Source organism: Sciurus carolinensis, chromosome 5, assembly GCF_902686445.1.
Source record: "Sciurus carolinensis chromosome 5, mSciCar1.2, whole genome shotgun sequence".
NCBI lineage: Eukaryota > Metazoa > Chordata > Mammalia > Rodentia > Sciuridae > Sciurus > Sciurus carolinensis.
In genome coordinates this window covers 71557321-71585125 of record NC_062217.1, presented here as the reverse complement: position 1 = coordinate 71585125, position 27805 = coordinate 71557321, and the positions used below count along the sequence as shown (strand labels likewise).

The window sequence follows — 27805 nt, the reverse complement described above, 5'->3', positions numbered from 1 at the left end:
TTGTGATGAGCTGAGAATTTACTGGAGTCAGAGAACTGGAGGGAGGGAGCAGGACAGAGGGGGAGCCAGAGAGGCAATGCTTTGAAATGAAACTTGTAGGGCTTGTGGTTATTAACAAGGGTAAGAGCCATGGGTGACTGAGGTAGGGTGAAGGATGTCACTGGGGAGCAGGTCAAGAAAGTGAGAGGCCAGGGTGGGGTAGGATCCTCCATATGGATATTGAAATCACCAAGTATTGTGATGGGGTTGGCGTGTTTATGAAAGACGGAGAGCCTGGTGCCAAAGTCTTTACAGAACGAAGGTGAGTGGCTCAGAGACCTTCAGCTGTATCTATAGAGGAAGAGAAGCTCCTGGTGGCACAGTTTCAAAGGAGACGAGGAGTTCTAGACACGAAGTGGCAACCAGAACCGGGCAAGACCCCTCCCTTCCTTGGTCCTTGGGATAGATGGGGTGAGGGGAAAGTCAGCCCTTACCGAAAAAGTTGCTGTGGAGATAGGGTCTTCTGGAAAAAGGTGAGCAACCATCCAGAGGTGAGGTTGAAGAGCAGGGGGTTTGTTTGTTGGTTGGTTGGTTGGTTGGTTGGTTGATACCAGTGATTGAACCCAGGGGAGCTTTACCACTGGGCCACATCCCCAGCCCTTTTTATTTTTTATTGAGACAGGCTCTTGCTAAGTTGCTTGGAACCTCACTGAATTGTTGAGACTGGCCTGGAACTTATGATCCTCCTGCTTCAGCCTCCCGAGTCTCTGGGATTACAGGTGTGTACCACCGTGGTTGGCAAGCAAAGCGTTTTGATGATAATGGCCCAGTGGAAGGTTTGAGAGGGCAGGATGACATTACATTGGGTTAGGGTCAGGGCTGTACAGAGTCTGTGGGGATGGTGCAGGTGATAAGAATTGACCTGCCTGGAGTATTTATAGAGATCCATAGACATGAACATGGAAGACATTATGGAATTTGTCCTGAAGACTCCCTGGCAGTGTACAGTGGTGAGGTTTTGGAGGATGTATGGTCCAGCAATGGGACACAGAGCATAGGGAGTCTCCTGGCTCTTGTGTTGATGGTGGCTTTCAAACTAGAAGAGCAGAGAGCACTAGGATAATTAGCTTGGAAATAGTTTCCCCATATTGGCTCACTCTCAGATTCCACAGTTAGAGACTATTTTGTTTGCATTAAAACATCTTTTTATTTTCCGCAAAAAAGAAAAATTCTTGCGTTGGGTATACGTGAGAAGGGATAGTCTATAGTGTATCTGTGTGGCTTAGCTGATTAAATTTTTCCTTCTAGAAGTAGAGGAAAAGCAGAAGAAGGGAGTCCGTCCTGGGTGATAATGGGGCTGCACTGGGCACTGGGTATCTGAGAACAGACAGGAGAGAGGTAACAAGATGGGAAGGTGGATTACAGAAAGGAGAGATAGGATGGGCCAAGCTTTGCTTATGGCAGAACCCTGTTGATGCAATGTTAAATGTTATATTATCTAAGGTATCAAAGAGGTAAGTAAGTGTCGAAGGGGCGGGTCTGGGAGGTACAGATGGAGAGAGAAGAGGGAGATCTGGAAGGGTCTGAGGAGTACTGGGGGGAGGGGTGGAAAGCTGGGTGTGAAGTTGTGAAGACCAGGAAAAGCAGAGGAGGATCCCGAGTTTCAAGGTGAGCGATCGGGGGCAGGCCATGCCACTTTGACTTCAGTTCACCTCCAGGACCTTTCGATGCCCTCTCTACAATGACAGCCACAGATGACAAAGCCCAACCCTGGGGTGGGGGCAGGGGATGAGAGGAGTCATTCATGCCGTGCCAGGAGCACGAGGCGATGCCAAGCAAGAGGATTAAAAAGCAAGCACCAAGCAGGAAGCTGTGGCCTGGGGCATTTGGAAGAGAAGGAAACAAAAGATATTTATTGGAGCGATCCTGATTGAATTCCACTTTGAGACAGGATGCTGATGCTGGGGTGAATTGACCCCAGCTCTCCCCTCTGCCCTCCCCCACAAGGCCTTTGTGGGATTGATGCCACCACTGTAGTGGCTAAAACGGTAAAGGATAGCTTTGAGGAATAAAAAGGCAGTTTTCACAAGCAACATATGACAACTTGCAGATTGTAGTACAAAGACCGGAGCTAAAAGACAACGCTATGAAGAAAGCTGAGTGGATTACTTCATCTCCACAAGCTGCTGCCAAGATCACTTCTTTCCATCATGTGCTCTTGGGATAACACCCAGATCACTTCTTTCCATCATGTCCTCTTGGGATAACACCCATGGCTCTGAGACTCGGGTCCAAGTCTTACTCTGCAAACATTTCCATAACAGCAGCACAAGTCTAGGTTCCACCAAGAACGATTGACCCTCATATTTAATTGTGAGTTTTGTTTTTGCTTTTCACTGTGCTGAGCTTCTGTGTCCCACCTATAAGATTTTTATTCCATCAATGGTAAGGAGATGGAACTGATATTGAAGGGGTCTCAGTACATATCAGCTTTGCCAGGATCTCGCATACATTACTTTATTTGACCCATACATATAACCTGTGGATGTGTATTATGTTTCGCTGGGACGCAAAAAGTTTTGTAATTTGCCCCAGAACATACAGTTAATAAGCAACTCAAAGTTCAAGTTAGTATTTCTGATATCAAATCCTGTTTTTGTCTACATCATACTTACTATAACCAATATTCTTCCAGGTATTTCAAAGGTGAAACTATTACGAATAGGATGCTAGGAAGTTGTATTTCCTCACCTAAGTGGCTCAACAAGCACTTATTCCACAACTGCCCAATTACAATGTTTGCAGTGTAGGTGCAAAACAACATTCATAAGCTAGAAGAGGTGTGGTCCTTGCTTTCAAAGAGTTTGTATAACACAAGGCCAAGTTCAAAGGAATGGTTACTGTGGCGACAACTTACTATCTAGCACTGAAGCCTTTTCCACCAACCCTAAGCACAGTCACGGAGCATGCACTGGACCAGAATCCCAGAGGCTTAGCTTCCAGACTAGCCTTGCCACTAACTCTCTGTTTGACCCTGGAAAGGGAGCTGATTCCCTCGGAACCTCTGCTTCTTTCTATAAAAGAAAGAGATTGATGCAGATCTGTGGATGGCAAACCACCATGTGACCATGGAAGGGCAGAATTATTGCAAAGACCTCGATTCCGCAAAACACTGAGCATGTGCCAGACTCTAAATACCTGGATATCCACCTACTGTACTTTTCAAATGTATGTAGATGTTGTGGTGGTTAATAAAATTTAAATTTATGGTGGATCTAGAAGAACATAAATCAACTTTAGTTGGTCCCATGGTTCGGATTTGGTTTGTCCCCAAAGGTTCATATAGTGGAGACTTGGTCCTCAGTACTACCGTGTTAAGAGATAGTAGAACCTTTAAGACATGGGACTTAGAAAATGAACAGATCATTGCTCTACTGCCCTTGGAAGGGGTTAATGACAGAATTCTTCTGGAACTTCAGAAGAGAATGCCTGATCCCTGAATCTCTCTCTGGCGTCCTCTGTGGCCAGTCCACTTCTCCCTATTGCATGCACTCTCACCATGGTGACCCCTCACCAGAGGTGAGCAAGTGGGGCTGCCTGATCTTGAACTTGCAACGTCCAAAATTGTGAGCTAAATAAACCTCTTCTCCTTATAAATATGCATCTTTAGGTATTTTGTTATAGCAACAGAAAATGCACTAATATATTTGGTTAATAGACACAAAGAGCTTTAAAAATACTCCTGAAATCATAGCAGTTTTGGGCTCTTAGATGTTTTCTCAAAGACATAGCAAAACATTTCCAAAGATTAGAGGATGAAACTGAAAGCATTTTAGCATTAAAAAGGCATCTACTCAAACTAGACCATAGACCTCTATGTTAAACATAAACCTGTAAAACTTCTAGAAGGACACATGGAAGAAAAACCTTTATGATCATTGGTTAGGCAAGGTTATTAGATTCACCCCAAAAGCATAATTCTTTAACAAAACTTAACAAATGGATTTCATCAAATTAAAAACCTTTGCTCCAAGAAATACATTGTTAAGAGACTGAAAAAATTATAAATCACATATTCTACGAAGGACTTGTAAACAAACAAATTTTTAAAAAATCCTCAAAACTCAAGAAGTAAAAGGAACAGCAAAAATATAGGCAAAAGATTTGAAAAGGTATTCCACCAGAGAGAAAATGTATAGATGATAAATATATCTAAAAAGTGTAATGTCATTAGTCTCTAAGAAAATGCAAATAAAACCCATGATGAGATAAACTACATACTTAATAGAATGGCTAAAATAAGTTTTTAAGCTGCAAATACTAAGTGTGTTAAGGAAATGGAGCAACTAGAAACTTCGGACTTTGCTGGTGGGAACAAAATGAACAGCCACTTTAAGACAGTTTGGCAGATTTTTATAAAATTAAACATGCACTTATCATATGACCTAGCACTCCCACTTGTAGGCATTTGTTCAAGAGAAGTGAGTACATATGTTCATGTGAAAACAAGTATGTGAACATTTAAAGCAGCTTTGCAAACAACTAAATGTCCTTCCATTGGTGAATGGATAAACGAATTGTGTACATCTATGCAATGAAATACTACTACTGAGCAACAAAAAGGGATGAACTATTGCTACACACAGCAGCAGGGATGAATCTCACATGCATCATGCAGATTCAAAAGGCTGTACAGTGTGTGTGATTTCACTTACACGACATTCTTCAAATAGCTGAGAAAGAAGAAGGATTAGAAGGCAACGAAGTGCCCTCTGCAGGTTTCCAGAGTATAAGGACAGTCCTAAGAAAAATGTCCTTATATACTCCATCCCCCTACTGCCCCACAGATGACATAGCCAGTATGTCCATCACTTATAGGACCCAACCAGAACTTCCTGCTTCCCAGGGGCTTCTTGCTCCAAAGCCATCTTCCATTGCTCACCACATAATGTGAAGCCTCCATTCCATGTTAGTATGCTCTAATTCTGCCCAGTTATCGCAGGAAAGAAACCTGATTTGTGTCAGTGACTCTAAGATTTGAACAAGGGACTGGGGAGATAGCTTAGTCGGTAGAGTGCTTGCCTTGCAAGCACAAGGCCCTGGGTTCAATCCCCAGCACCAAAAAAAACAAAAAACAAAAACAAAAAAAAAGATTTGAACAAGCAGAAATAGCCCTGTCACCTGTTAGAGTTTTCATGATAATAATTGAAATAAAGTTGATAGAACTTAAGGAAATAGCTACTAAATGGTGAAATAGTTTTTCTTTCTTTTTTCTTTTCTTTTTTGGTACATGGGATTGAACTCAGGGGTACTTAACCACTAAGCCACATGGCCAGCACTTTTTTATATTTTATTTTGAGATCGCTTCTCACCAAGTTGCTCAGAGCCTTGCTAAGTTGCCGAGGCTGGTTTTGAACTCCCTATCCTCCTGCCTTAGCCTCCAAAGCCACTTGGATCACAGGCATGTGCCACCACACTTGGCAATTTTTTTCTTAATTCAACTGTTTTGTTTTTATGGCTTGGACAGGGCAATGTGTTCTTTTTTTTGGTTTGTTTGTTTTTGTTTTTTATTTTAACAATGCATTTTGATTCATTGTACACAAATGGGGTACCACTTTCCATTTCTATGGTTGTACACGCTGGAGACTCACACCATTCATGTAACCATACTTGTACATAGGGTAATGATGTTTGTCTTATTCCACTATCTTTCCTCCCCTCTACACAATCCAGGGCTCCTCCATTATTCCTTTACCTCCTCCCCTGAAGCCATTATGTATCAGCATCCACTTATCAGAGAAAACCGGTGATGTTTTTATCCAAGTCACTGACACTAGGTATCTGATCTCACAGCTTCTTCCTCACCTTTGGCCTCAAACCTGGAACCTCTCTGTCTCATCAACTCCAAGGAGCTCCCCTGGCAGTGGCAGAACAGAGGAGGCTCTGAGGGAGGCAGGGCTGCAGAAATCTGGGTTGGGTGCAATAAGGGTGGTTTTCATTTGCTGCTGTTTGAATGTATAAGTTCTTAAAACCAGTGTTAGGAGACCAGGGACATGTAGGTTGTCCCTATAGCACTAAAGAGGAAGCAAGTTGTTGCTAAAGGTTAAGATGTTTATTCTATATTAGCATTTTTCTTTGTTCTGCTCAAACAATACTTTTCAAAACTAATATACCTTCCCCAGTACCAAAATAAATAAATAAATAAGAAGAATTTTAAAATAAAAATAATACACTTTAAGTCAGGTTAATATTTTAATCATGAATGTTTAGAATGGGTGATCTAGGCATTTAGGTACGATTTTTAAATCACTGTTATGCTTTAACATTTTAATGAAAGTCAGAGGATCTTAATTTTTATTAAAGATTCTAGTTGGTAATATAAAGATTTTTGTTAGGATAAAATGAAACTAATTGTGTCTTTGTAGTGTGATATCAAACTTTGTAGGGGATTTGGTACCAATAGAGTTAAAAATGTTATAGCAAAATTAGAAAGGTTACATTTTACCATTTATAGTTACAGAGAGAAAAATATAACTATAGTGCAAGGTTGCCATGGCAATTCCTTTCTCAATTGGGATTTTTTTTTTTTTCTGCTCTGACTCTACCAATCAGTTACTTGGAAGTGAAAACCACTGAAGAAGAAGAGGTGGAAACAAATAAGGATGAGAAATAATGATGGTATATAGGAACTATCTCACTATATGCCAATTTTCCTAGGTATATATCTAATATTTTAAATTTTACCAGACATTATTTTTCATCCCTATCTTCAAAAATGGTTACAGGAATAAAAGAAGAGAAGGGATGGTAGAGGTGGTGGCTTTATTGTTCTTCTAAATCAGTATGCTGGGTCACTTTCAGGAACATTCACACTGTCTGTTATCAAGTTATTTTAATTGGCTTCAGTGAGTTTCTTAACTGAACCCTACATGGCATTTTACCACTGAATCTTTAAGTCACCTAATTCAAAGTCAGAGGCAATTGAGGATGCCAGGATTTGACAATGGGTTCTGATGACCAGAAGGAGTTCACCATGGATTCTCCAGAACTGTTACCTCTGTCTCTCAGGTCTCCTGAATGGCGCCTCTTATCCCCAAGCCTGGCAAACATTATCACTCTTTTGAAGGGCCCAAAGATGACAAGAAAGAGATTAAGAGCTTGGCAGATCGAGACACACACTAGTGATTCCTGACAATCTGCTTTGTGCCAGGCTTTCAGACATCTCCTCAAATGAAGGAAGCGGGGAGGGGAAACCAATCCCTGACTCTGACCTTCTGATCGTTTCCTATGCTGACAACACTCATGCTTTCTTTGATGTATACTTCAGGATTTCTACCACATGGTCAGAGCTCCAATTACATAACAGCACAGCACTAAGTCCTAAAATAGAAACACGCTATCTTGAAGAGGTACTTAAGCCTGGTACAAGTTATGAATGAAAATCTCCTCATAATATCTTGTGCTAAAAAACATTTTTCCACTTGAAATCAGGTTTGGAATTATTGAATTTCCCGCTACTACTAAACATAACTGATGAAGGATGGATACAGAGAATGCCCTGGGATGACAGAAAGCCCATGGTGTTGCACAGGCAGACACACTCACACACAAGCACAGGCACCAGTGCACACCTACACCCACACACACCGATGCTCACTGAGCTCTCTGGCATTAAAGCACCTCCTCCCTTCCCCACCCCTTTCCCTCTGCACCTGGCTCACACTTCCTCGTTCTCTAAGATGTACCTCAAGTACTCTGACTTTTGAGCCTTCTGTACCCCAAATGCATCCTCTATTGTCTCCCTCGCCATGCTCCCTCCTGCTCTGTGGCTCCCTCCAGCTCTGTCGCATCCTATCCCCAAAGACCACTTTCAGTAGGACCAGGCTGCATGTTTAGTGATCCTGGCTCACAGTGACTCCCTGAGAGACTTAAAATTTCCTAAAACAGGGTTGGGTCTTACACCTCTCCACACTCCTGGCATCTAGGAAATTACATTCTTATTACATCGCTAGAGATTTACAGTTGTTTTGGAGAAAGAGGGAAAAACTGAGGTAAGAAGCTTTCAGAGTTTAGATGACAGAAGAACCCCCTTGGCTGAGATTCATGCCAGACTTTGAAGGATGGTCCATTGTGGATTTGGGTGGTAGAATCCACTCCCTACTCTACCTCCACCCTACCTGCCTCTCATTACCTCTATTTACCAGGTAACTCAGTAGCTAGGGTCTCATTTTTCAAACTCCTCCTCCACCACCTAACATGTAGACACACACCAATATTGCACATGAGCTTCTCATGGAACATTTTCTCCAGAGGTAACTTTGCTCTGAATAAACACATTTTAAGTTCATGGGTTTATCAGAATCTCTGGCATCAGCCTCCTCCCTGAGCACACCCCTCCCTCACCCTTAGGCATTTTTCATTGCTTGGTGATCAGCTCCACAAGCGTACCCTTCTGGTATCCCCGACTCTGGCTGATCAAAACAAAGTGCCATGGTAGCTTCTTAAGACCTACTGTATATTCTCTTTCTGCTCCTCTCTATTCTGCTCCTATTTCTTCCTGCATTGACTGGGCAGTCTCACTATGCTTTAAAATCACCCTGGGCTTGAAAATGTAGCAATATATGATTACTTTCCTTCCTCCAAATCCCATACTTTTTCAGAACCTGTCTTTTGAGTCCCATTAGAACCTCTCCCTACCCACATCAGATCTCCCAGAGGAAGTGGATGCTCTTCTCATGACCCACAGAGGATCTTCTGTCATGGTTACTGTATATCCATGTTGTGCACTTTGGGAGGTTATGAAGGACCCAAGCTGCTCTTGCCTTCAGAGTTCTCTGACACCTGTGTTTACTGTCCATGCTGCTAAGTGACATCACCAAGACATGTAAGCTCCCTCTCTGATCCTTTCGACCCCCAGGAACTCCTCTGCTCTTCTACCATTATATATGGTGGCTCCAGTGCACTTGCCTTTGGAAAACTTCCTGCTGTGAGTGGCACCCTGAGCAGAAAACCTGTCAAAGCACCATCCAAATGAAGTTCATGGGATGCTACTGCCACCTATTGGTGATATCTATTTCTTTAACACCATAACTTGAACTCACTACAAGAATGATTGAGTAAGGGAAATAAGGAGGACAGAGGGGTTAGTGATTGTTGTGACATATTAAGTGTGGGTGTGACTAAACGTTGATATGATTCTGACAGGAGGAAATAATTTTATCACAAAAGGTAGCATAGAATGCCTCTCAAAGAGTGAATTATTATCAACATGTTTTGGTTATGAGGATAAAGCATAGCAAACACCTAAACCACCCTGCATGTGCAGTTAGGGGCATTTGAGGCGCAGGAATAAGTAAAAGGAGACAAAATAAAGGAATGAGGGGATTCTGAACAAAGAGCAACGGGGTGAGGGCTGAAGAGAAATGTCAGTCAGCAAGAAATGGATAACAACAGGGGTGGCCAAAGAACTCACAACTGAGATATCCAATGTTCCATGTTATATAGTTTGGTCTGCATTTTTGAGACAATTGCCATCACTCCTTATATACATACATTTATTTACATTTATTTAAATGTATGTATATTTGGTAATATTTGGGCAAATTAATATACTTGCTGAGTTAGTGTGGAAATGGGAGGAAAGGACAGAAGTAAATCAGAAGTGAATTTTTACTTTTAGTTTGGGGTTATTTTCAATTTGTTTTTCAGAATATCTCCAGATTTCCAGATTTTTTTAGATAATTTCCAGGATAAATAAAGAACTCACAAAACTTAACACCAAAAAATAAAAATAAAAAACCCAATCAATAAATGGGCTAAGGAACTGAACAGAACTTCACAGAAAAAGAAATGCAATTGATCAACAAATATATGAAAAAAATGTTCAACCTCTTCAGCAATTGGAGGAATACTAATCAAAACTACTCAAATTTCATCTCACTCCAGTCAGAATGATAATTATTAGGGGTACAAGCAACAATAAATTTTGGCGAGGCTGTGGGAGGAAAGGTGCACTCATACGTTGCTGTCGGGACTGCAAATTGGTGCAACTACGGAGATCACTGTGAAGATTCCTGAGAAAACTTGGAATGAAACCACCATTTGACCCAGCTATCTCTCTCCTTGGTTTATACCCAAAGGATTTAAAATCAGCATACTACATGACACAGCCACATCAATGTTTACAGCAGCTCAACTCACAATAGCTAAACTATGGAACCAGCCTGGTACCCTTCAACAGATGAATGGATAAAGAAAATGTGGTATATATACACAATGGGATATTACTCAGCCATAAAGAAGAATAAAATTATGGAATTTGCTGGTAAATGAATGGAACTGGAGAATATCATGTTAAGTGAAATAAGCCAATCCCAAAAGACTAAAGGCTGAATGTTTTCTCTGACATGTGGATGCTAATTCACAATAAGCAGGTGGGGTGGCTAGGGAAGAATAGAAGTACTTTGGATTTGGCAGAAAGGAGGGAAGGGAGGTATGGAGGGTAGGAAGTACAGTAGAACAAATCAAGCATTATTAACCTATGTGCATGTATGACTACAAGATTGGTGTGATTCTACATCATGTGCAACCAGATGAATGAGAAGTTATACTTCATTTATGTATGTTGTGTCAAAATGCATTCTCTCACGTATAACTAATTAGAACAATTTAAAAAAAAAAAAGAAGTGAAATTTTGAAAATAAATCAGAAGAAAATGTGGCCAAAAGAACTTAGATGCCTCAGATGGGGAGAAGATAATATTGCAGACAGAAGGAATCTAACATGCTAAGGTGGATATATAGGGAGCATCTTATACAGGTGGCATAGAGAGAGCATTTAAAAGAGATGAAGTAACTTAAACAGAGAAAGGGAAGTCCTGAGGGATGGGGGGCAGGTCAGTGCCAGTGATCAATGCTAAGGGTGTGGATCTGTGTTCTAAAACAAAGAAAATTTGCTATAATTGTTATGTGGTAAGGTGACATATTTCAATTTTTCCTTCATAAACATATCACTCCAGGAACTTGTGTGGAGAAGAGATGAGGAGGCAATAATCAAGCATAAATGTACATATAGAGAGACAGATGATAGAAGATGAAAGATGATAGATGATAGATAGATAGATAAATAATCATGAGTTCTTCTATTGATAAGCAAGTTTGAGACTTCCAGGGTGCCTGAAATTAATTTTAATCCAAACATAACTCCCATACACATTTTAAATGCAAACACAGCTAAATTTTATTTCTTCCATCATATATCGGTCAAAAAAGGAATCAGTGAGGGAGGGGATGATCCATGGCATTAAAGGTTACAAACAGGACAAGACTCATTCCTGGAATGACTGGGAAGTCTGGCAGATTTTCAAGTGTGCTGCCCAGAGAGGAGTATGTGATGAGAAAGAAAAGGAAATTTCAGGGGCAAAAAGCAAAGATTTGGAAAATGAAGGACAGAAAAGAGAGTGAGATTAAGAGAAACTTTCTGCATTTGGTGGTGGTTGAGGGGTGTTTTGTTTTTTTCTGGTGCTGGGGAATGAACCCAGGTCTCACACATGCTAGGCAAGTGCTCCACCACTGAGCCACACCCCAGCTCCACTGGAGAGAAAATTCTTTTGGAGAAGATGGGAGGGGAGAGAAAGAGTGGACGGATACCACTCCATTAGTGAAAGATAAAGAGCACTGCACTATTAAGCAGTGTTTAAAAGCATAGTCCCCCATTATATCTGTTTTTGACCTATTTTCATTTATTTTGGGTTCCTCTGGGGACAAAGATCCCTTTTTGAAGCCTTTGCCCTCTTTCATCTTTTAATAATTTCTTCTATTTTTCAGCATTTACCAAAAAGGCTATTTATCAGCCCTAGGAATGCAGTGGCATTGAAGGTGAGAAACAGAAGCTGCACTTTGAGCTCTTCCAAAGAGCTTTAGATATCAAAGCCATTGCTATATTGTTATTATTCTCTCCTTCCCGTGAAAGCTTGGCATGACATTATCTCTGATCCTCAAAAAGAAATCTTTTGATTCAGTCATTATATTAATAATCTGTGACTCTAAAAAAGGATTGGATATCTAAATTGATCAAGAAAGCCCAATAATCTCTTTTCCTTCGTTCTGATGTTACGGATGTAAGCCAGGAATCAAAAATAGGAACGCTCTAACTCATTTCATCTTTCATGTAAATCGCATCCAGCAATGCATAAATTGTAAGGGTTTAGAGCCAGACACTGACATTTCTGTGCAAACAGTGATCCACAAACTCAACAGGCATTGAAGCATGAGATGCTAACTCATGAATAATCTTTGCATACTTTTACAGTTATATAACCAGTTGCCTATTATAATGATAATTTACATTAATATTGGGATAATGAATAAAGGACAAAAATAAGAAGCTATTTTGGAAATAAGTAATAAATATTTCTAAGAAAAAGTGCCAGTTATTGTCTATAGAGACAAAATAGGATGGATCTTACGATACTTAGAAAAAAGAAATGTCACTACCATAACTCCTAGTTCACATATTTTTTCCACTTTGGTAGCTCCATGAAAGGTGTCACCCATAGAGAAATGTCTAATAATAGCCTGAGGGGAAGGGACATTTTAAACTAAAAATATAATCCATACTTGGTGGTTCACATAATTGGAAGTCAACTGTAGTTGAACCAGTTTAAAAAGAAAACATTTTAACAGAGGTGAATGTGCTTCCAAATTGCGATTGCTCAGCATGTTCAATAATTTGATTTAGTGTTATTATATAACACTCTATATGAAAGATAGATGCAATGACAGAAATGTCAAAGGTTGTTCAGGAAGCCAACAACATTGAGGAGAGAACATAGAACAGACTCACAGACTTTGAAGGAACCAACCCCACTGGCACCTTAATCTTTGACTCCTAGCCTCCAGAAATCTGAAGAAATCTATTTCCGTTGTTTAAGCCACCTAGCATGTGGGCCTTTTTTAATATGACCCTAGCAGACTAATACAGTCACCTGCTTACTCCTAATAGCATGTCAGCTCTCCTACCCTGGGGTACCTGTAGTCCTGACCTCACTTGGATCAGTCTCATTCAGAGCTCAGAGTCCACAAAATTGCCTTCAAATTGAATCCAAAGCATCCACAATTATATGTTGTCAGTCTTTGACATGTTCTTCCACCCAGCACCATAGCATTGACATCTGACAGTCTTACCTTCTGTTGGCCTCTGTACTTGGCGTGGCACTGAAACCAGGAGGGGGTGGCGGAAACCAGGACTGTCTGTGAAGAAATGACATCAGTTATAAACATGGTGCTTGAAGGCTAATCCTATTCCCATGTCTGTGAGGAAAAACTAAAAATAGTCTGACAGTTAAAAAGGCAATGGGATTACTTTTTTCAGAAGGCCTTGGAAATAAATGAGCATGGTTTCATAAATAAAATAAGAAAAGGCTGCCTATATTCCAAGCTTTCTGCTCCCTGACGAAAGCTCCTTTTCCCATTTCCTTTGGCATTAAACAATGTGGACATGTCTTGCAAAAGAAATCTGAAGAGAATGGAAAAGAATAACAGTTATTAAATCTAGATAGTAGGTTCGTGTGTGTTTATTGTGCTATTCCCCTGTTTTTCTTCCTAGCTGAACTCTTTCATAATAGAACAACGATCTATACTCTACTCAAATTATTGTTTCTTTTAAAAAGTATGATTAAAACTCAGAAAAAGTACAATTAAAACACAAGAATATTGAAAACATAAAAGAACACCAGAGCAATTTTAATCTCAATTTGAACCTGAATTAGAAAGATGACCTCACATTACAAGGAAGTAACTTTAATTGGTAGCAATAGCTAAGGTCTCTGTCAAAAACACTAAGATAAGGACCAAAAATGAAGATGTTCAGAGAGTAATGTGGATGAGAGAAGGGAAACCCAAGATAAAAAGGACAGAAGAGCTGGATTTATATTCTTTAAGTAGGTCTGTTTCCTGAGACACCATGGGACTAAGACCAGATGGAAGTCAAGCAAGATAGATTTCAACTCCATGCAGTGGGTAGATGTCCCCCAAAGAGTAGTCAGAGGTGCATCAAAAAACAGTCAGAGTCTTACTGCTGGCTTCAGTGGTCCTGAATCAAGTCTAATCTGTCAGAGGAAAGAGTCATGCCCTGGATAGAACATTGAAGTAACTGATTTTAAGTTTCTCCTAACACCTTATAAATCTGTTTTTACAGGCCAAGGGTGGAGGGGATATGAAATTTGGGTTTAGGAAAAAGATGGATCACATTTCTGAGATTCTACAGATAACAATCAGTATTCTGAGTACAGGGAAAATAAAGACATTATCTCTCCATACAGTGGCACCTGAGCAAAGTCAGCTACTCCTTCAACAAACACCGAACCCCTATCCTACACCAAGCATGGCCCTGCATGCAGGCAAAGCAAACAGAAAAAAATTAAAGCACTGAGATTTAGGCACACTTGTCTTTCATTTGCATCATGATTCCCTGGCACTGTTCTCATCAACATGCAAAAATCTATTCCAACCTCATGCTCTGTCTCATGAAGAATATTCTGCCACCACAGATCTCTCTTCTCCTCTATGCCTAGTAGATAACATGGAACTCACCACAAGCAGCATGTGAGATACCACACAGAGGGAGCCAAGCAGGAGGCAAAAATCACAGAGATGTCTCCCAAGAGGGCCTTTGTCTCTGTACTTAGAAGTAAAATCAGCCAAGTCTACAGAAAGGTGCGGGAGGCTACAGGGGCAGGCTGGTTTCAGGAGCATAATGTCAAGTGGCTATTTGTCAATCATTATTGCAGGTCAAGGTATTCTCTGTAGTCAGACTCTATAAAATATGGTACCTAAAGTAGCCAATCTTGTGACTTCTGAGCTCTATCACCAAGAGCATTGCGAATCTCAGGGTCTCAAGGGAAATGGAATATTTGAAGAGATGGGGGAGAGTTCGAGGACAGCAAAATGTAGGTGCAGGATCCCTGAAAGGAGGGGAGAGAACAAGGAGGAGCTTTCCAATACTGCTTGGGAGCCTGGGTGAAAGATTTGGTTCCAAAATTAATGAAGAAGGAGATGGAGAGGCAGCGTGGAGAGGTGGGTAAGGGAAGGCAATGAGGAATGAATTTTTTAAAAATCATGTTATGTGCATATATAAATACACCTCAGGGAATTTCACCTTTATGCATATGTAAAAAGAACCAATAAAATATAAATAAGTGGATGAGCAAAAGGAAGTTGAATAGAGTAGAGGAAGGAGAATGGGGGAAGGGAGGGAGGACAGGAAGGCCAATGGGTTGGATCATGAACTGGAATCAAATTCCATGCATGCATGAGTTTTTCAGGATGAACACAACTACTGTGCATAACTATAAGGCCAGATTTAAAAAAATAAAGTGAATTAGATGCAAAAAGAAAATAAAACACAAAATTAATGAAGAATGGTCCTTTGCAAGGTGTCAGCAGGAGGCAGACACAGGGCCCTATCATACCTCTTTTTCTTCACCGGGGTAGTAGCAGAGGTGGAAGCAGAGGTGTAGGTAGTGTTTGCACTCGATAAAACACCAGGCTGCCTGTTGAACAACCAGAATGACAAATCATTACATTCCTCAAACCTTTTTATTTTTCCCACCTTTGAAATATTTTATAATCTACTCATATTCTTGCTCACTCTTTATCTGGTACATAATGCTTCAATTGAAGATGGACAATTTTTTAAAAGTTCTTCCTTATTTACATATATGGTCAGTTATCAGAATCTCATATAACTAGTTAAAAACTGAAGAAACTGAATGAAGAAGTAATTTATATATGATGTTAATTGTCTGAAAGTCAAGTCCATCAATTCTAGCATGCTATGGACTTGTTTTTTTTAATCTCATAATTATATTATGACTAACAGAATTATACTACAATTTTGCATTAAAAGTCTTGGTTTGTTTAAGAAAAAATTTAAGTCATATTATTTTAAATCTTCAGTTAGCATTTATTAATATATGCAGACCCTCAAAACATGGAAGTAACTCGGGCTTGTTTCATGCACTGAGAAGTACTACACAACATGAAAATTAGTTTGTACATCAGTACACATTTAAAAACTAAGTTTAACAGTCTACCTAACTTGGTTTACTTATAAACTAGTATAAGTCTTACTAAAAAAGTATAAAGTAGTATAAGTCCTACTATAAAAGTAGCTACTCATGACAAGTAATGCATGATATGGAAAATGTATTTTATGTAAAAGGATTTTTAGCAGACCCATGATTTCAGGCTCAATTTGCTCTAAAGGAGGAGTTATAGATGTGAGGGGGGTTTAGGGAGGAAAGGGAGGTTAAGGAATAGGGGGATAAAAACTGGGGGTTAAATCTAGATCTTTTGAAAAAGACAATGACATGGCCTAAGCTTTAGTGTTTGGTTAGCATGATGGTCGGCAAACTTGTTCAGTAAAAGTCAAGCCAGTAAATATATGAATATGGACCATTTTGGTATCTGTATTTCACTGCTACCAAAGCTACAGGGTTGTTGCTGTATTCCAATGACACTTTGGACCTGGGGGAGGGGCTGTACCTTGGGATTTTCTTTAACTAAGATACATACTTTGATTAGAAAAATGCACGGGAGTTGGGGATGTAGCACAGTACAGTGGTAGAGTGTACCTAGCATGTGTGAGGCCCTGGATTCCATCCCCACCACAAAAAAAAAAAAAAAAGAGAGAGAGAGGAAAGTACATACAATGTGGTTGTTCCTGGTGATCTAAATGTGGACATGTTTCTGGTAAAAGAGAAAAAAGACACAGTGAAGAATTAATTAATAATTGCATCTGTTGGTAATTGTCCATGAATTTAGAAAGTAATTATAATGAAAAATTAGATATTATTTCAGAGAAAGTAAAAGAAAGCATCATCACTGGAATAAATTTGAAAAGGTGATTTTGTGATTAAAATCATAAAAATCTGTTGTACTAGATTCCAAAGGAAAATTTTCCCCTTTTGGAAAATTCAGTATTGGTTAAATCCAATGTTTTTAATATATTCGGTTCAGTAATTTTTTTCTTTAGCATAAGAATGCAAAATTTGCATTTGCATGTATTTTGTCACCTTGACAACTTAAACAGAAACATCCAGGTGCTAAGATTGATGATGTATAGCAATGAGCCTTGATTTTTAAGCCAGACAACATTTTATTCTAGCCAGGAATAGGAGTAAAGTTTTTTACTCCAGAAATTCTGTGTTAAAAGTACAGAGAATAAAAATTTACAGAAAGACATTAAGTACGATTGAAGAACTTAAGTGAGAGAAAGAGGTTACACTCAAGCCTTTCCCGAAGTTAGTGGACACTGGTACCTATTGGTTAGTCGGTTATCCAAGGTATTGGCCTTTTGTGTTTTAGCAGCAGTATCTCTGTCTGAGATCCTTCATAAAGAAACAACACAAAAGTCTAGATAAACATTTAGGTTACTAAGCTACATTCAGACCTCTTCGATGTTAGAGTAAATTTACAACATAACCTTTCTCTTTGAAGAAAGGTGTTACATTTTAGAAAACTTTACAGTAAAAAAAAAAAGTAGCTACTCATGACAAAATCTACTTAAGAGGTTATTTAGAATTTTTAAAGTATGATACCTTTTGCACATTTTCTTTTCTGGTTCATTAAGCATTTAAATCATTAGTTATTTTTATATCCTTTATTATTTAATAATATATCTAGTTAATGAAAATACTTCTTATGTCAGTAAAAGGTATCAAAGAAATACTTAAGTACTTTTTAAAATCATTTTGAGGCATAGACAATACTATGTGTCTGCCAAACTCATTTTCTTTACCTCCTAAGGATATAGAAGGACCACATTTATCAACTTTAATTGCAATAAAGTTTGGGTCACTTGATTGAGTTCTAGACTTTATTAAAGAGCATGGACATAAATATTTACCACTTCCAGACCCATCATAAAATATCCTGTAGATTTTCTCATGCTTTCCCTTTCAAAGTCATGGTACCAAAGCCATGATACCCATGGGTTGAAGATGGCAGCATTAAAATATTGTAGGAATTGAAAGAAGTCCAGGAGTCACTGCATGGACTCAGCAAACCCATCAGACTCTGGTAAGTCAAATGGTACCTTCTATTGTGTTAAACCAACTATATATGGGGAAGAGGAGGGGCTTGTTAAAATAGTTACTTTGACAAGTTAATTTACTTTGACTAATATATCTAGTTAATAGGCCCAGATGACCATCAGAGGTTTTAATTCCTCTAATCTTAGGTCTCCTTAAAGACCTTCTTAGATCTGGAAAAGGTGTATTTGTCTGCCCCTTCGACCAGGAAACACAAATTTAGAATGTGATCATTCTGGGCAAACTGTGGGTCTCCTGACTGCAGACTCTGTTCTGTTTTGCCTGCCTCACGTCAGATAGGAAAAGTTTCTTCTAGGACCTAGGACTGAGTTCTGGAGCATTCTGCACGCTGCAGAAACTAAGATATAGCAAAGTGAGGCTCAAAAAAATGAAAGGTCAGCAAGACACTTCCATTTATCCTATATTATAAGGCCTACTATAACTCTCCAAAAACTTTTGCTCTTACCATTCAGTTTAGGACAAGACCTTACATAAAATGTTCCTGCTAAAATGGATAATGATTTTGCCTCTCTCTGAAGGCAAGTTCATGTGGGGAAAAATATGACTTCATTGTCATAAGCTAAATATAATTTCAATTCCTGGTTGTTATTTTGACATATCTAACTAAATTTTGGGACAGTTACTCTAATATATTAAACTTCTGAGTGATCCTGAACAGTTTCTGTTTGGGATACATAACACTACAAACTGATAATTCTTGAATGCAAAAAGGAAAGATGAATAACTAGCCACTGCACTAACTGAAGACTCTGAACCTCTGAGGAATTTGCAGTAAATCACCATGCATGCCACGGTGAGAGGTCAGGGCATCAAAAATATTAAAAGTTCCATGGAAACTCTACTCAGTCTTTGCAGCTGTCTCTGCGATCCTGATACAAGTTTTAAAAAAATAATCTCCAGAAATTGCTACACTGAAAACAACAATCTGCTTACAGCGAATGGAACATCAGAATTCTCCAGGTGAATTCTGATGTTAAAATTAAATGAACTTAAAGAAAATTCCATATGTAAATAAATCTCTGTGGGTAATCCTACACATAATCATAAAAATAACTACCTACTCTCTGCTGACCTTTTCATAAATTTTCTCTGTTCTTCAAAGAATAGAATTACCCCTGTGAAGTAGGGGTGATTATTTTCATTTTATAAATGAAGAAACAGGGTCTTAGGGAAGTTGGGTGAGTTTTGCTTAGTTGTACAACTAGGAAGCAGTCTATCTCCAAACTCTTCTCACTGGAACCCAATATTACACATGTCATTCTGACAGGAGAGACCTCTGAACTACATAACAAACATGTCAACTTCTTATTGCTGAGAGAGACTAACTTTGTATTTCTCTTGAAAATTAATCTTTTGCCAACTTGTAATAGGAAATAGGTTGTTTTAATAGAAGTGGATCTGGGAGACAGAAAATAAACAATAGAATTAACAGTATGATCAAAAGAGCCAAAAAAAAAAAAAAAAAATTCTTTCCATAAAGTAACACTAGGGGGCTCCCTAACCTTGAATTTCCAAATTAGTCATTAACTCATCTTCAGGAGTTGGGCAACATCTTAGTGCCACATACACTATTATTTGCTTATGTTTCTTTAGCATATTTCATATATTTACATATATATGCATATTTAAAGGAATGTGTATCATATATATGCAATATATGCCAAATTTGAAAAGAAATTCTTCAAATCTAAAATCAATTATTTTCTTGTACTCATTAAAACTAACACATCATTAATAAAATGCACATGCACACACATACCAGATATATGTGATCATATTCCTCCTGAAATACTTCACATCTTGCATTTTGGAGTGGGCTGCATGATGTAAGTCTCCCTTCTGCTAACAGAACTTGTCTTTCTTTATTGACTCTATGTTCTCTTCCTCCTATTTCCACTTACTGCCTTGGGAATAAGCTAACCAGGATACTTCTTCTAAATGTGGTACTAAAGCTCTGTGTAAAAAAATCATATAATCTCTAGTCACATTTTCTAAATATTAAATGAAGAGTCTGGGCTACATTGGTGGTTCTGAATCTTGACTGCATATTAGAATCACTTGATCAGTTTGAAAAGAGGGCAGTAAGATGAAATAAAGTTGAAAGTTCCCTCAGTGTTGCTAATTTTCTACCAAGGCCCAGAATGACTCAACTAGTTTGCCTGGGAGATCTATTGCATTGCTCCAATCCCAAGGCTAGGTCTTGACCTGAACTTTCTTGATATGAAGACTACAAAAGCTTCGGTATTCTACATGTCTACTTTTATTGAGGCTTAATCATTGCATTTTGAAATTCATTCCTAGAAACAGGGTTTCCTTCTTCTGTGCACTGATCTGGAGATGGAATCTTAAACATAAACTTCTGCAAAGTTGTTTTTGACAAGGCTAATAATTAAAAAAAGAGAGAGTCCAACTCCTTAAGGTACCAGTGTTGATTGTCTTCTGTTAGGAAGACTGACTTAAATCTATGAATAGTATAAAAATATATACATTTACTGTATTACTAAGCACTTGCATAGTCTGAATTCCAAGTGTACTAGATATTGTAAGTTTCAGTATATCTGCTTAAAGCCCAGGAGATGTCATTTTTGTCTGCAATGGTAGCATATCTTTAGTTATAGGGAGTGAACTCAACTGTCACCAGCCTCAGGTATACATTATGCCTAACTCCTATTAAAGATGCTAAAGTTGACCTTCACTTTTGCTTGTTAGGCATCTCTACCAACTTCAAGTGAAAAATGTGATTTGTGAAATTTACACTTCAACCTGGTTAGAAGTTTCTTAATTTCGTCTGGAGGAACAAGTCTTTCCTTTCTATGTAAGAGGGAACTAACAACAGGCACAATGTAACGGTCTCATTCTATAAGCCATATGGTGACTCCAATGCAGGGAAAGAGCTAATGCATATTATAGAGTGAATCCAAACTACTGTAGTTTTAAAACTGTCATCTCTCTATCAGGATGGAAGAATCCACTGTAGGAACAAGGACTATTCATATTTACAAAAATAACTGTTCTTCATTTTAAATCGAATTAACAGATGCCATGCCTTGTCCACCTCACCTATTCTCAAGTTACACAGTCTCAGAATCTTTCAGATGAATCTCCTATTTCCTAAAATCTAGGGTCTCAGGAAAACAATATATCTAGGCAAGATTTTGTGAGTTTTTAAGAAGATAATTCAATCCTTAGAGCCCTCTCTCCCTGGAGATAAAACATCAAATGTTCAAAACTTACTTTGGCAAACATTTGAATATCTCATAGATTTCTATTAAATGGGATTTAATATGTTAACACATGTTAAATATATAGCACTTTCCACTCACATGATTCAAAAGTACCTTACCTGTCCAAAGTGTCATCAGATCTGTACCGACTAATTGTAGCTTTTGGCCCATCTCTCTCATTTATTTTCCTGTAGCAGAAATAATTACCAAAAAATTTAGATAAATTGCAAAAAATATTATATAAAACCTATCATACTTTGGACTATATTTTTATCTATTTGGGTAGGAAATGTACAGGTTCCAAGGGAAGATAGATTTGGAGTACCCAAATCTTCTAGGCTTTGACTTGATTAGAATAAATTATGGCAAACCCAATACCCAATGCTAATAAAGGGTTCAGCTCTGGCTCCAATTATTTTTAACTACCATGTAACATAATCAAATTGTAGATAAGGATATGTAAAACAACCTAAATGCAAAATGGTCAATAACTAATATGAACTCTGGTTGAGTTGTCAATCTCTGCATAATAGGACAAATTCCTTATAATCAGTTGTGTTTTGTTGACACAGTTCTAACCCACACAATGGGCTAACTCTTAAATTGCTTTATTTAACATTCAGCACCGTGGACAGGGTTGAAAGACATAACTCACTGGCAGCAGGAAAGGAGAGATGGGGAAGAAGGAAGAGAAGGAAACATGAAGGGTCAAAAAGAAATGGAAAGAAGAAAGTGAGAGGTGAGAGAAAGGATAGATATGAGAAGGAGAGAAAAGAAGAGTGATGGACAGACGGGGAGGAGGCAAGAGGAGAAAAAAGATGCATGAGCCAGAAAAAGGCGAGAAAGGAGACAAGAAAATAGAGGCAGAGCGAATGGGAGCCTCTCAATAGAGTGATGGTCAGGGAAACACTGAAAATATCTTGATCTAACTGATCAAACAGAAAGAAAGTCTGTTTACTGCCTCATCTAGTCCTGTGATGCAGGGAAAGAAAGCTCTTTGAGGAATTATGCCATGATTTATTGCATTTGCATTTCAAATCATCATTTGAAGCTGGAACATCAAAGATAACAAGTCAGAATAAGCACGAAGACTGATTCAGGCAACCAATATAATTTAAAATAGAAAGTAAGCACAGAAAGCACAAGGCTCCTGTTCTCCTAAAACATGCTCTATATGCACGGAGAATATGAAACTTAGTTTTTGCTGTCATGCTTCAAGTGTCTATGTGTTTTCATAGTTCTCAAGAAAGTTAATAAAATGGAGGGAGCAATTTTCATTGGTGGTTGGACTCAAATGGCCAACTTCCCTGTGTCTGGTAATATGAGAGTCAACTGAGAACCAGGCTGTCATCTTCAAAATGAGGAAGATGAAGGAGAAGGCTCAGGTAGAGACTGCCAGACCACAGAACAGTAAATCAGATGAACTAGACTGGGGTCGGGAAAGCAAAATGACTACTTGGAATAGAGGGTTGTAAGTGGTGTACCTCTAGAAAAGTCAAAATAATGAAAAGGTTAAAAATGGTTGAGAGAAATTCAGAGATAAAAATTTCAAAAACAGATTCAAGGTGTCTACTTCACTTTCTAAAATCCACACTCCTTATTAAGTACCTCTCAGTTACAAGCAAACACAAGCTACTAGACCAGATGAAACTTGATTCTGATATATAGTTGGCTTCTCCTGATAGGTGTGGTTGTTTATATGTGTGTGGGTACAATTGTGTTTTAATGAGGATATTATCCTTCCTGATCAATCTGAGACTATTTACATCAATCATTGTAATTACTAATTTTGCCTGAATTTTTACACTTGCCATCAAGGATAGAATTGTGTTTTCCACAAACCCAGGAGCTTCCAAAAAGAAATGTACTGTCTCGTAAAGCAAGCGAACTCTGCAACTGCTGTTTCTGAATCTTAGGATTCCTATCTCTAACGCTCAGAGATATCTCATCTGGTCATGTTTCTATTTCCATGAGAGTCCTTTCCCTGCCCATGAGGAGAACCTCCTTAGTGGCGTGGGCTGTGGCTGATTATGTTTCAGCTCTAAGCAGTAGTTCTGGGAGCTAGAGAAGCAGGTCCCCACCCATACCCCTGATTATATTCCAGATTCTCCTTCACATGCTTAGAACACTGGAGACAGTCTGAGTCCAACCACAAATATTTGACTGGCTTGAGCAAGTCTCCTCTCAGAGACACCATCTTTGTATTTCTGCTAATGACATAAACACCCACCTGTCCAAGGCATCATGGGAGTTGTGTCTGTTGAGCACCACCCTACCATAATTTTCATCTCTGCAGAGAAAGACCAAAATTATGTCACATTGAAAGTTACTACCATGTTTGCTAAGCACAAAACAAGGGAGATGGAGAGAGCTCACAATGCTTGGCAAGGTTAATTCATTTGACTTTAGGCATAAGAACACAACCATGAAACCAGTCACCACTTGCAGAAGCATCATGAAAAGAAACAAGTTGTCAGTTCAAATGATCATTTATCTCATGAGACTTCCACATGATTCAACAATGAACAACAGTTTTGTTGTTGTTATTTTTTTTTAATCAGAGTATGGAAACGTGAGCCCACCTATGTTGTATATATTAGAAGAGTCCTTTTCCGTGGGATGGCAAATATGAAAGATTCCTACCAACGTTGTTTAAATTTAATTAAACCCATTATGTCTGGGATAATTGATGACTTGACAATTTCCTTGACAAAATGTAGGAAAACATGTAGTTAAGGAAACCGATCATTCACAGGAGATTCAGCCCATCTTGAATCATGAGTCCTTATTGCCCAATTTGGTCCTTAAAATAACCCTCTGTATTAGGCAGGGAAGACACTGTCCTTTCCAATTCACTGAGGAGGAAACTGATCAGGGATTTTGTAGTTTTCCTAAGATCCCAAGATTAGCAAGTATCAAGGTGGGTCTAGGACCCAGTTCTTATTATTCTAAACTTTTTTTCCCTTCTGGTCAACTCTGCAAGGGACCTTTATACATCAAATCCCAAAGCCATGTCTTTCTTACTCTATACAGTGGACTTGAATGTATGGGAAATTTTAGGAAATGTCAAAACATGTAGGGGAGCCCTTGGAGTGGAGCCAAAACAGAGAGTAAGTACCTGAACCTCTTTCATGTTGACCCAACCAAACGGGAAACACCACATTTTTCCTGGTTTGGCTCTACTAACATTACTCAACACTCTGGAACCATTTTTAATAACGCTATAAAAGAACTGTTATCGACAATTAAAAAGAAAGAGGAGTGCTGAAACTGAAACAATCCTAGCAAATATATACCCTCAGAGGCCCCAAGGGGAATGTTTCCATCTTCCTTCACATCCCTTCCCAAAACCTGTCAGAGCGTAGCAGGCACCAGGCGCGTTCTTACCTGAAAAAGAATCAAAGCCGGGGACTGGGCCAGTGGCTGTCGGGAGGCATTAGGGCCAAATTCCCCTTCACTCAGCAGCTGCCATGCCATCCCAGCTGGCTTCCCTAGGCCTTTTTAGGGAGGTTTGCCTGGTATAAAACCAACATTCCTACCAACTGTGGTTTATCTTAGGCATCTCTGTCTTCATCCATCTGTGTAAATATTTGCAATCCAAAATTTATTATCTACACTTGACATCACACTACCACTACAGAAAAACAGAAATGCCATATTAAACTCTGACAGAAGCAATAGGTGCTGCTCTGTGGAAGGGAATGATTGTCATCCAAGGGTATTAACTCCAAAGTGAATCTGCCTCCACACATCCCGTAGGTCCTCAAAACAATAAGATTCAATAATAAAAATTAGTAGGTGTTTTAATGTGACAGTTACAAGTATGATTCTCAAGTAAACATATTTGGACTATTGTAGAAGGTTTTGTAGAAGGTTTGGAGTGCATATCGTATAATGCTGGGATTTTCAGATTCAGGGCTACTGACATTTGGGGTTTGACAATGATGTTATCATGGGAGCTGTCCTGTGCATTGTAGGATCCTTAGTAGCCTTCTGGGCCTCTACTCATTGTGAAGGGCACACCCCAATTTTGACAATCAAAAAAATCTCCTAACATAGCCTAATGTCCCCAGGGGGTAAAATTACCCTGTTTGAGAAACACAGTTATAATGAAAAAACAATGGGTCATGTTAAAATCTTCACTCCATCACTTAAAGAAGAGGCTTCTTTGCACCATATATTTCTCTCCTATAAGACAAGGATATAATACCTACCTTGAGAATTTGTTGTAAGATTTGGTGATGTTTTATATGGCACGTAATCTAGTACCATGATTAACACATAAGGAAATGATAAGATGTGCACATATGTAATTGTAATTTATAATGTGGAAATAATTTATAATAAATATATCTGGGATGGACAAATATCTATTAACAATCTGTGTTGGCAATGAGGCTCTATGCCTATGATGACAGTTTTTAGATCTTTAAACGTACAGTTGGCAGAAGCAATTTGTAAAGCAGATGAAACGTTGCAGGTGTCAAGTGTTTTCTCTTATTAAGTAATGCCACATTTTCCATCCATCCCATACCTAGAGGTAGATGGGCAGACAGGACTCCAAAATGATTGGGGATTTATTAATTTCAGTTGTGCACATAAAAAATTGAAATAAATTATTATTAGATTTGGAATAATGCTACTATGTGTTTGTTTCAACTGGCATGACCAACACACATCAGGAATCTCTGATGGTGGATTAACTGATGGTTAGCTCTTTGAAAACCAGAAACTCCTGTTTTCTTTTCAGTTTGTCAAGGAAGCACTAAAGTATATTCTAGGTGACAACATGCTCTCTCTGAGGAGTTTTTCACATTCTCTTATGTGTAAAGATATTAAAAATGGAGGCAAGCGGGTGAGGTGGGCACACCTGTAATTCCAGCGGCTGGGGAGGCTGAGGCAGGAGGATTGCAAGTTCAAAGCTAGCCTCAGCAAAAAGTGAGGTGCTAAGCAACTCATTGAGACCCTGTCTCTAAATAAAATACAAAATAGAGCTGGGGATGTGGCTCAGTGGTCAACTGCCCCTGAGTTCAATCCCCAGTACCCAACCCCCCAAAAATGGAGGAAATATTCTTGGAAATCTGGTGCAACCGATTTATGTTTGCTAAATCTCACTAAAAATCAGACTATGTGTTTTAAAGAAAAGAACTTGCTTTCTAGATGACTATGAGTCTCCCAAACTAGGAAACCCTCTTTCCACTCCTCCATTCACCCACTCACCCCCACACTTACTTTTCTTCTTCAAGACGTTTCTTGATCCAACTGTTATCCTGTAAGAAGGCCCTTCTTTTGTTCACCTCGTGAAAACCCTGCTGCCTCGGTGTGGTTCCCCCAGTGGTGCTCTTCACATCTATCAGTGGAAACATGAAAGATAAGGTGACAGAGTGACGCTGCGTTTTGGTTTGTTAACTCTGAACATCTCGAGAGGTACATATGGTTACCCAGCATCACCTTCTAGACTGGCAAGCCCAGTACTGTTTCAAAGCAGGGCACACCAGCAAGAAAGAACAAATCCCACACCCCATCATCAAAGATAACATATAAATCTGCTCAGGTGCCAAGCGAAACTGCCAGCGCAGCTCGGAGGCCCCATCCAGGGCCTGGGAATGTAGAACCACCAGCCGGGAATAAACGAAGCAGGGTTTAGTGGGTTGGGTTTCTACCCAACAAGAAATATGCCTTGGAAGTACATACAGGCCCGACTGTTTTTAGAGTACCCAGTAAATAATAATCAATAAGTCCTTGTGCATTTGATTACATATAATTTAATTCTTTGACCTTATGGGAGCCAGAAGAAATATCACCCTCAACAAAGGGCATTTTTATGTTTTTTTTAAAAGAATCTTTAAATTACAATTATATGAGGAAAAACCATAGCCCTCTTACTTGTTCTTTTTTTATATGTATTTATTTTTTAGTTGTAGATGCACATAATACCTTTATTTTATTCATTTATTTTATGTGGTGCTGAGGATGGAAATTGGTGCCTCACGCATGCCAGGCAAGCTCTCTACCACTGAGCCACAACCCCAGCCCCCTCTTGCTTGTTCTTAAGCCTAAATTAAACATCGCTGATTAGACTACTACTTCCAAGCACTGAATACTTATATTAAAAATTATGATAAGTGAGTTGTTTTCCCTAGATTTTTAAAGTTTTTGAGTAAAGGAAACATTGTCTATATTACCATTTCCTGTGGGAGACTTTTTTCTCGAGGGAAAATTAGACATGCTGCCTTCCAGTAAGGATCTAAAAGAAAAATGGGGATGTGAGAAAGCACAAAAATAACATTAACAATCTGTAAGTGAATATTTCACTACTAAGGTGTATTTTTCAATGACATTGACAAGCTACATGATATAGTACAATCTGTACATTGCATTAAGTACCCTGTAAGGACATGAGAGTTCATCTATTCCAATGAGTTTATTTTACAGAGGGAGAAAATTAGGCCCAGGGTATTTAGTGTCCCCAGTATTGTATGACAAGCAG

The 27805-nt window shown here is 38.9% G+C and overlaps 1 protein-coding gene across 10 annotated transcripts in view; it reads right to left on the bottom strand.

The window, feature by feature from the left end:
• The window catches only part of Scel (sciellin), a 98959-nt gene that overhangs the window by 60226 nt on the left and 10928 nt on the right, over window positions 1-27805 (bottom strand). For 9 of the 10 annotated variants that reach the window (XM_047553247.1, XM_047553241.1, XM_047553245.1 and 6 more), the window contains 7 exons: window positions 27501-27562; window positions 26548-26665; window positions 23546-23605; window positions 21435-21503; window positions 16689-16727; window positions 15449-15529; window positions 13164-13229 (listed from right to left, as the gene is read on the bottom strand). In XM_047553247.1, the coding sequence (XP_047409203.1) occupies window positions 13164-13229; window positions 15449-15529; window positions 16689-16727; window positions 21435-21503; window positions 23546-23605; window positions 26548-26665; window positions 27501-27562 (495 nt within the window). The remainder of the gene's footprint in view (window positions 1-13163; window positions 13230-15448; window positions 15530-16688; window positions 16728-21434; window positions 21504-23545; window positions 23606-26547; window positions 26666-27500; window positions 27563-27805) is intronic. The other variant, XM_047553242.1, reaches the window with a different exon arrangement.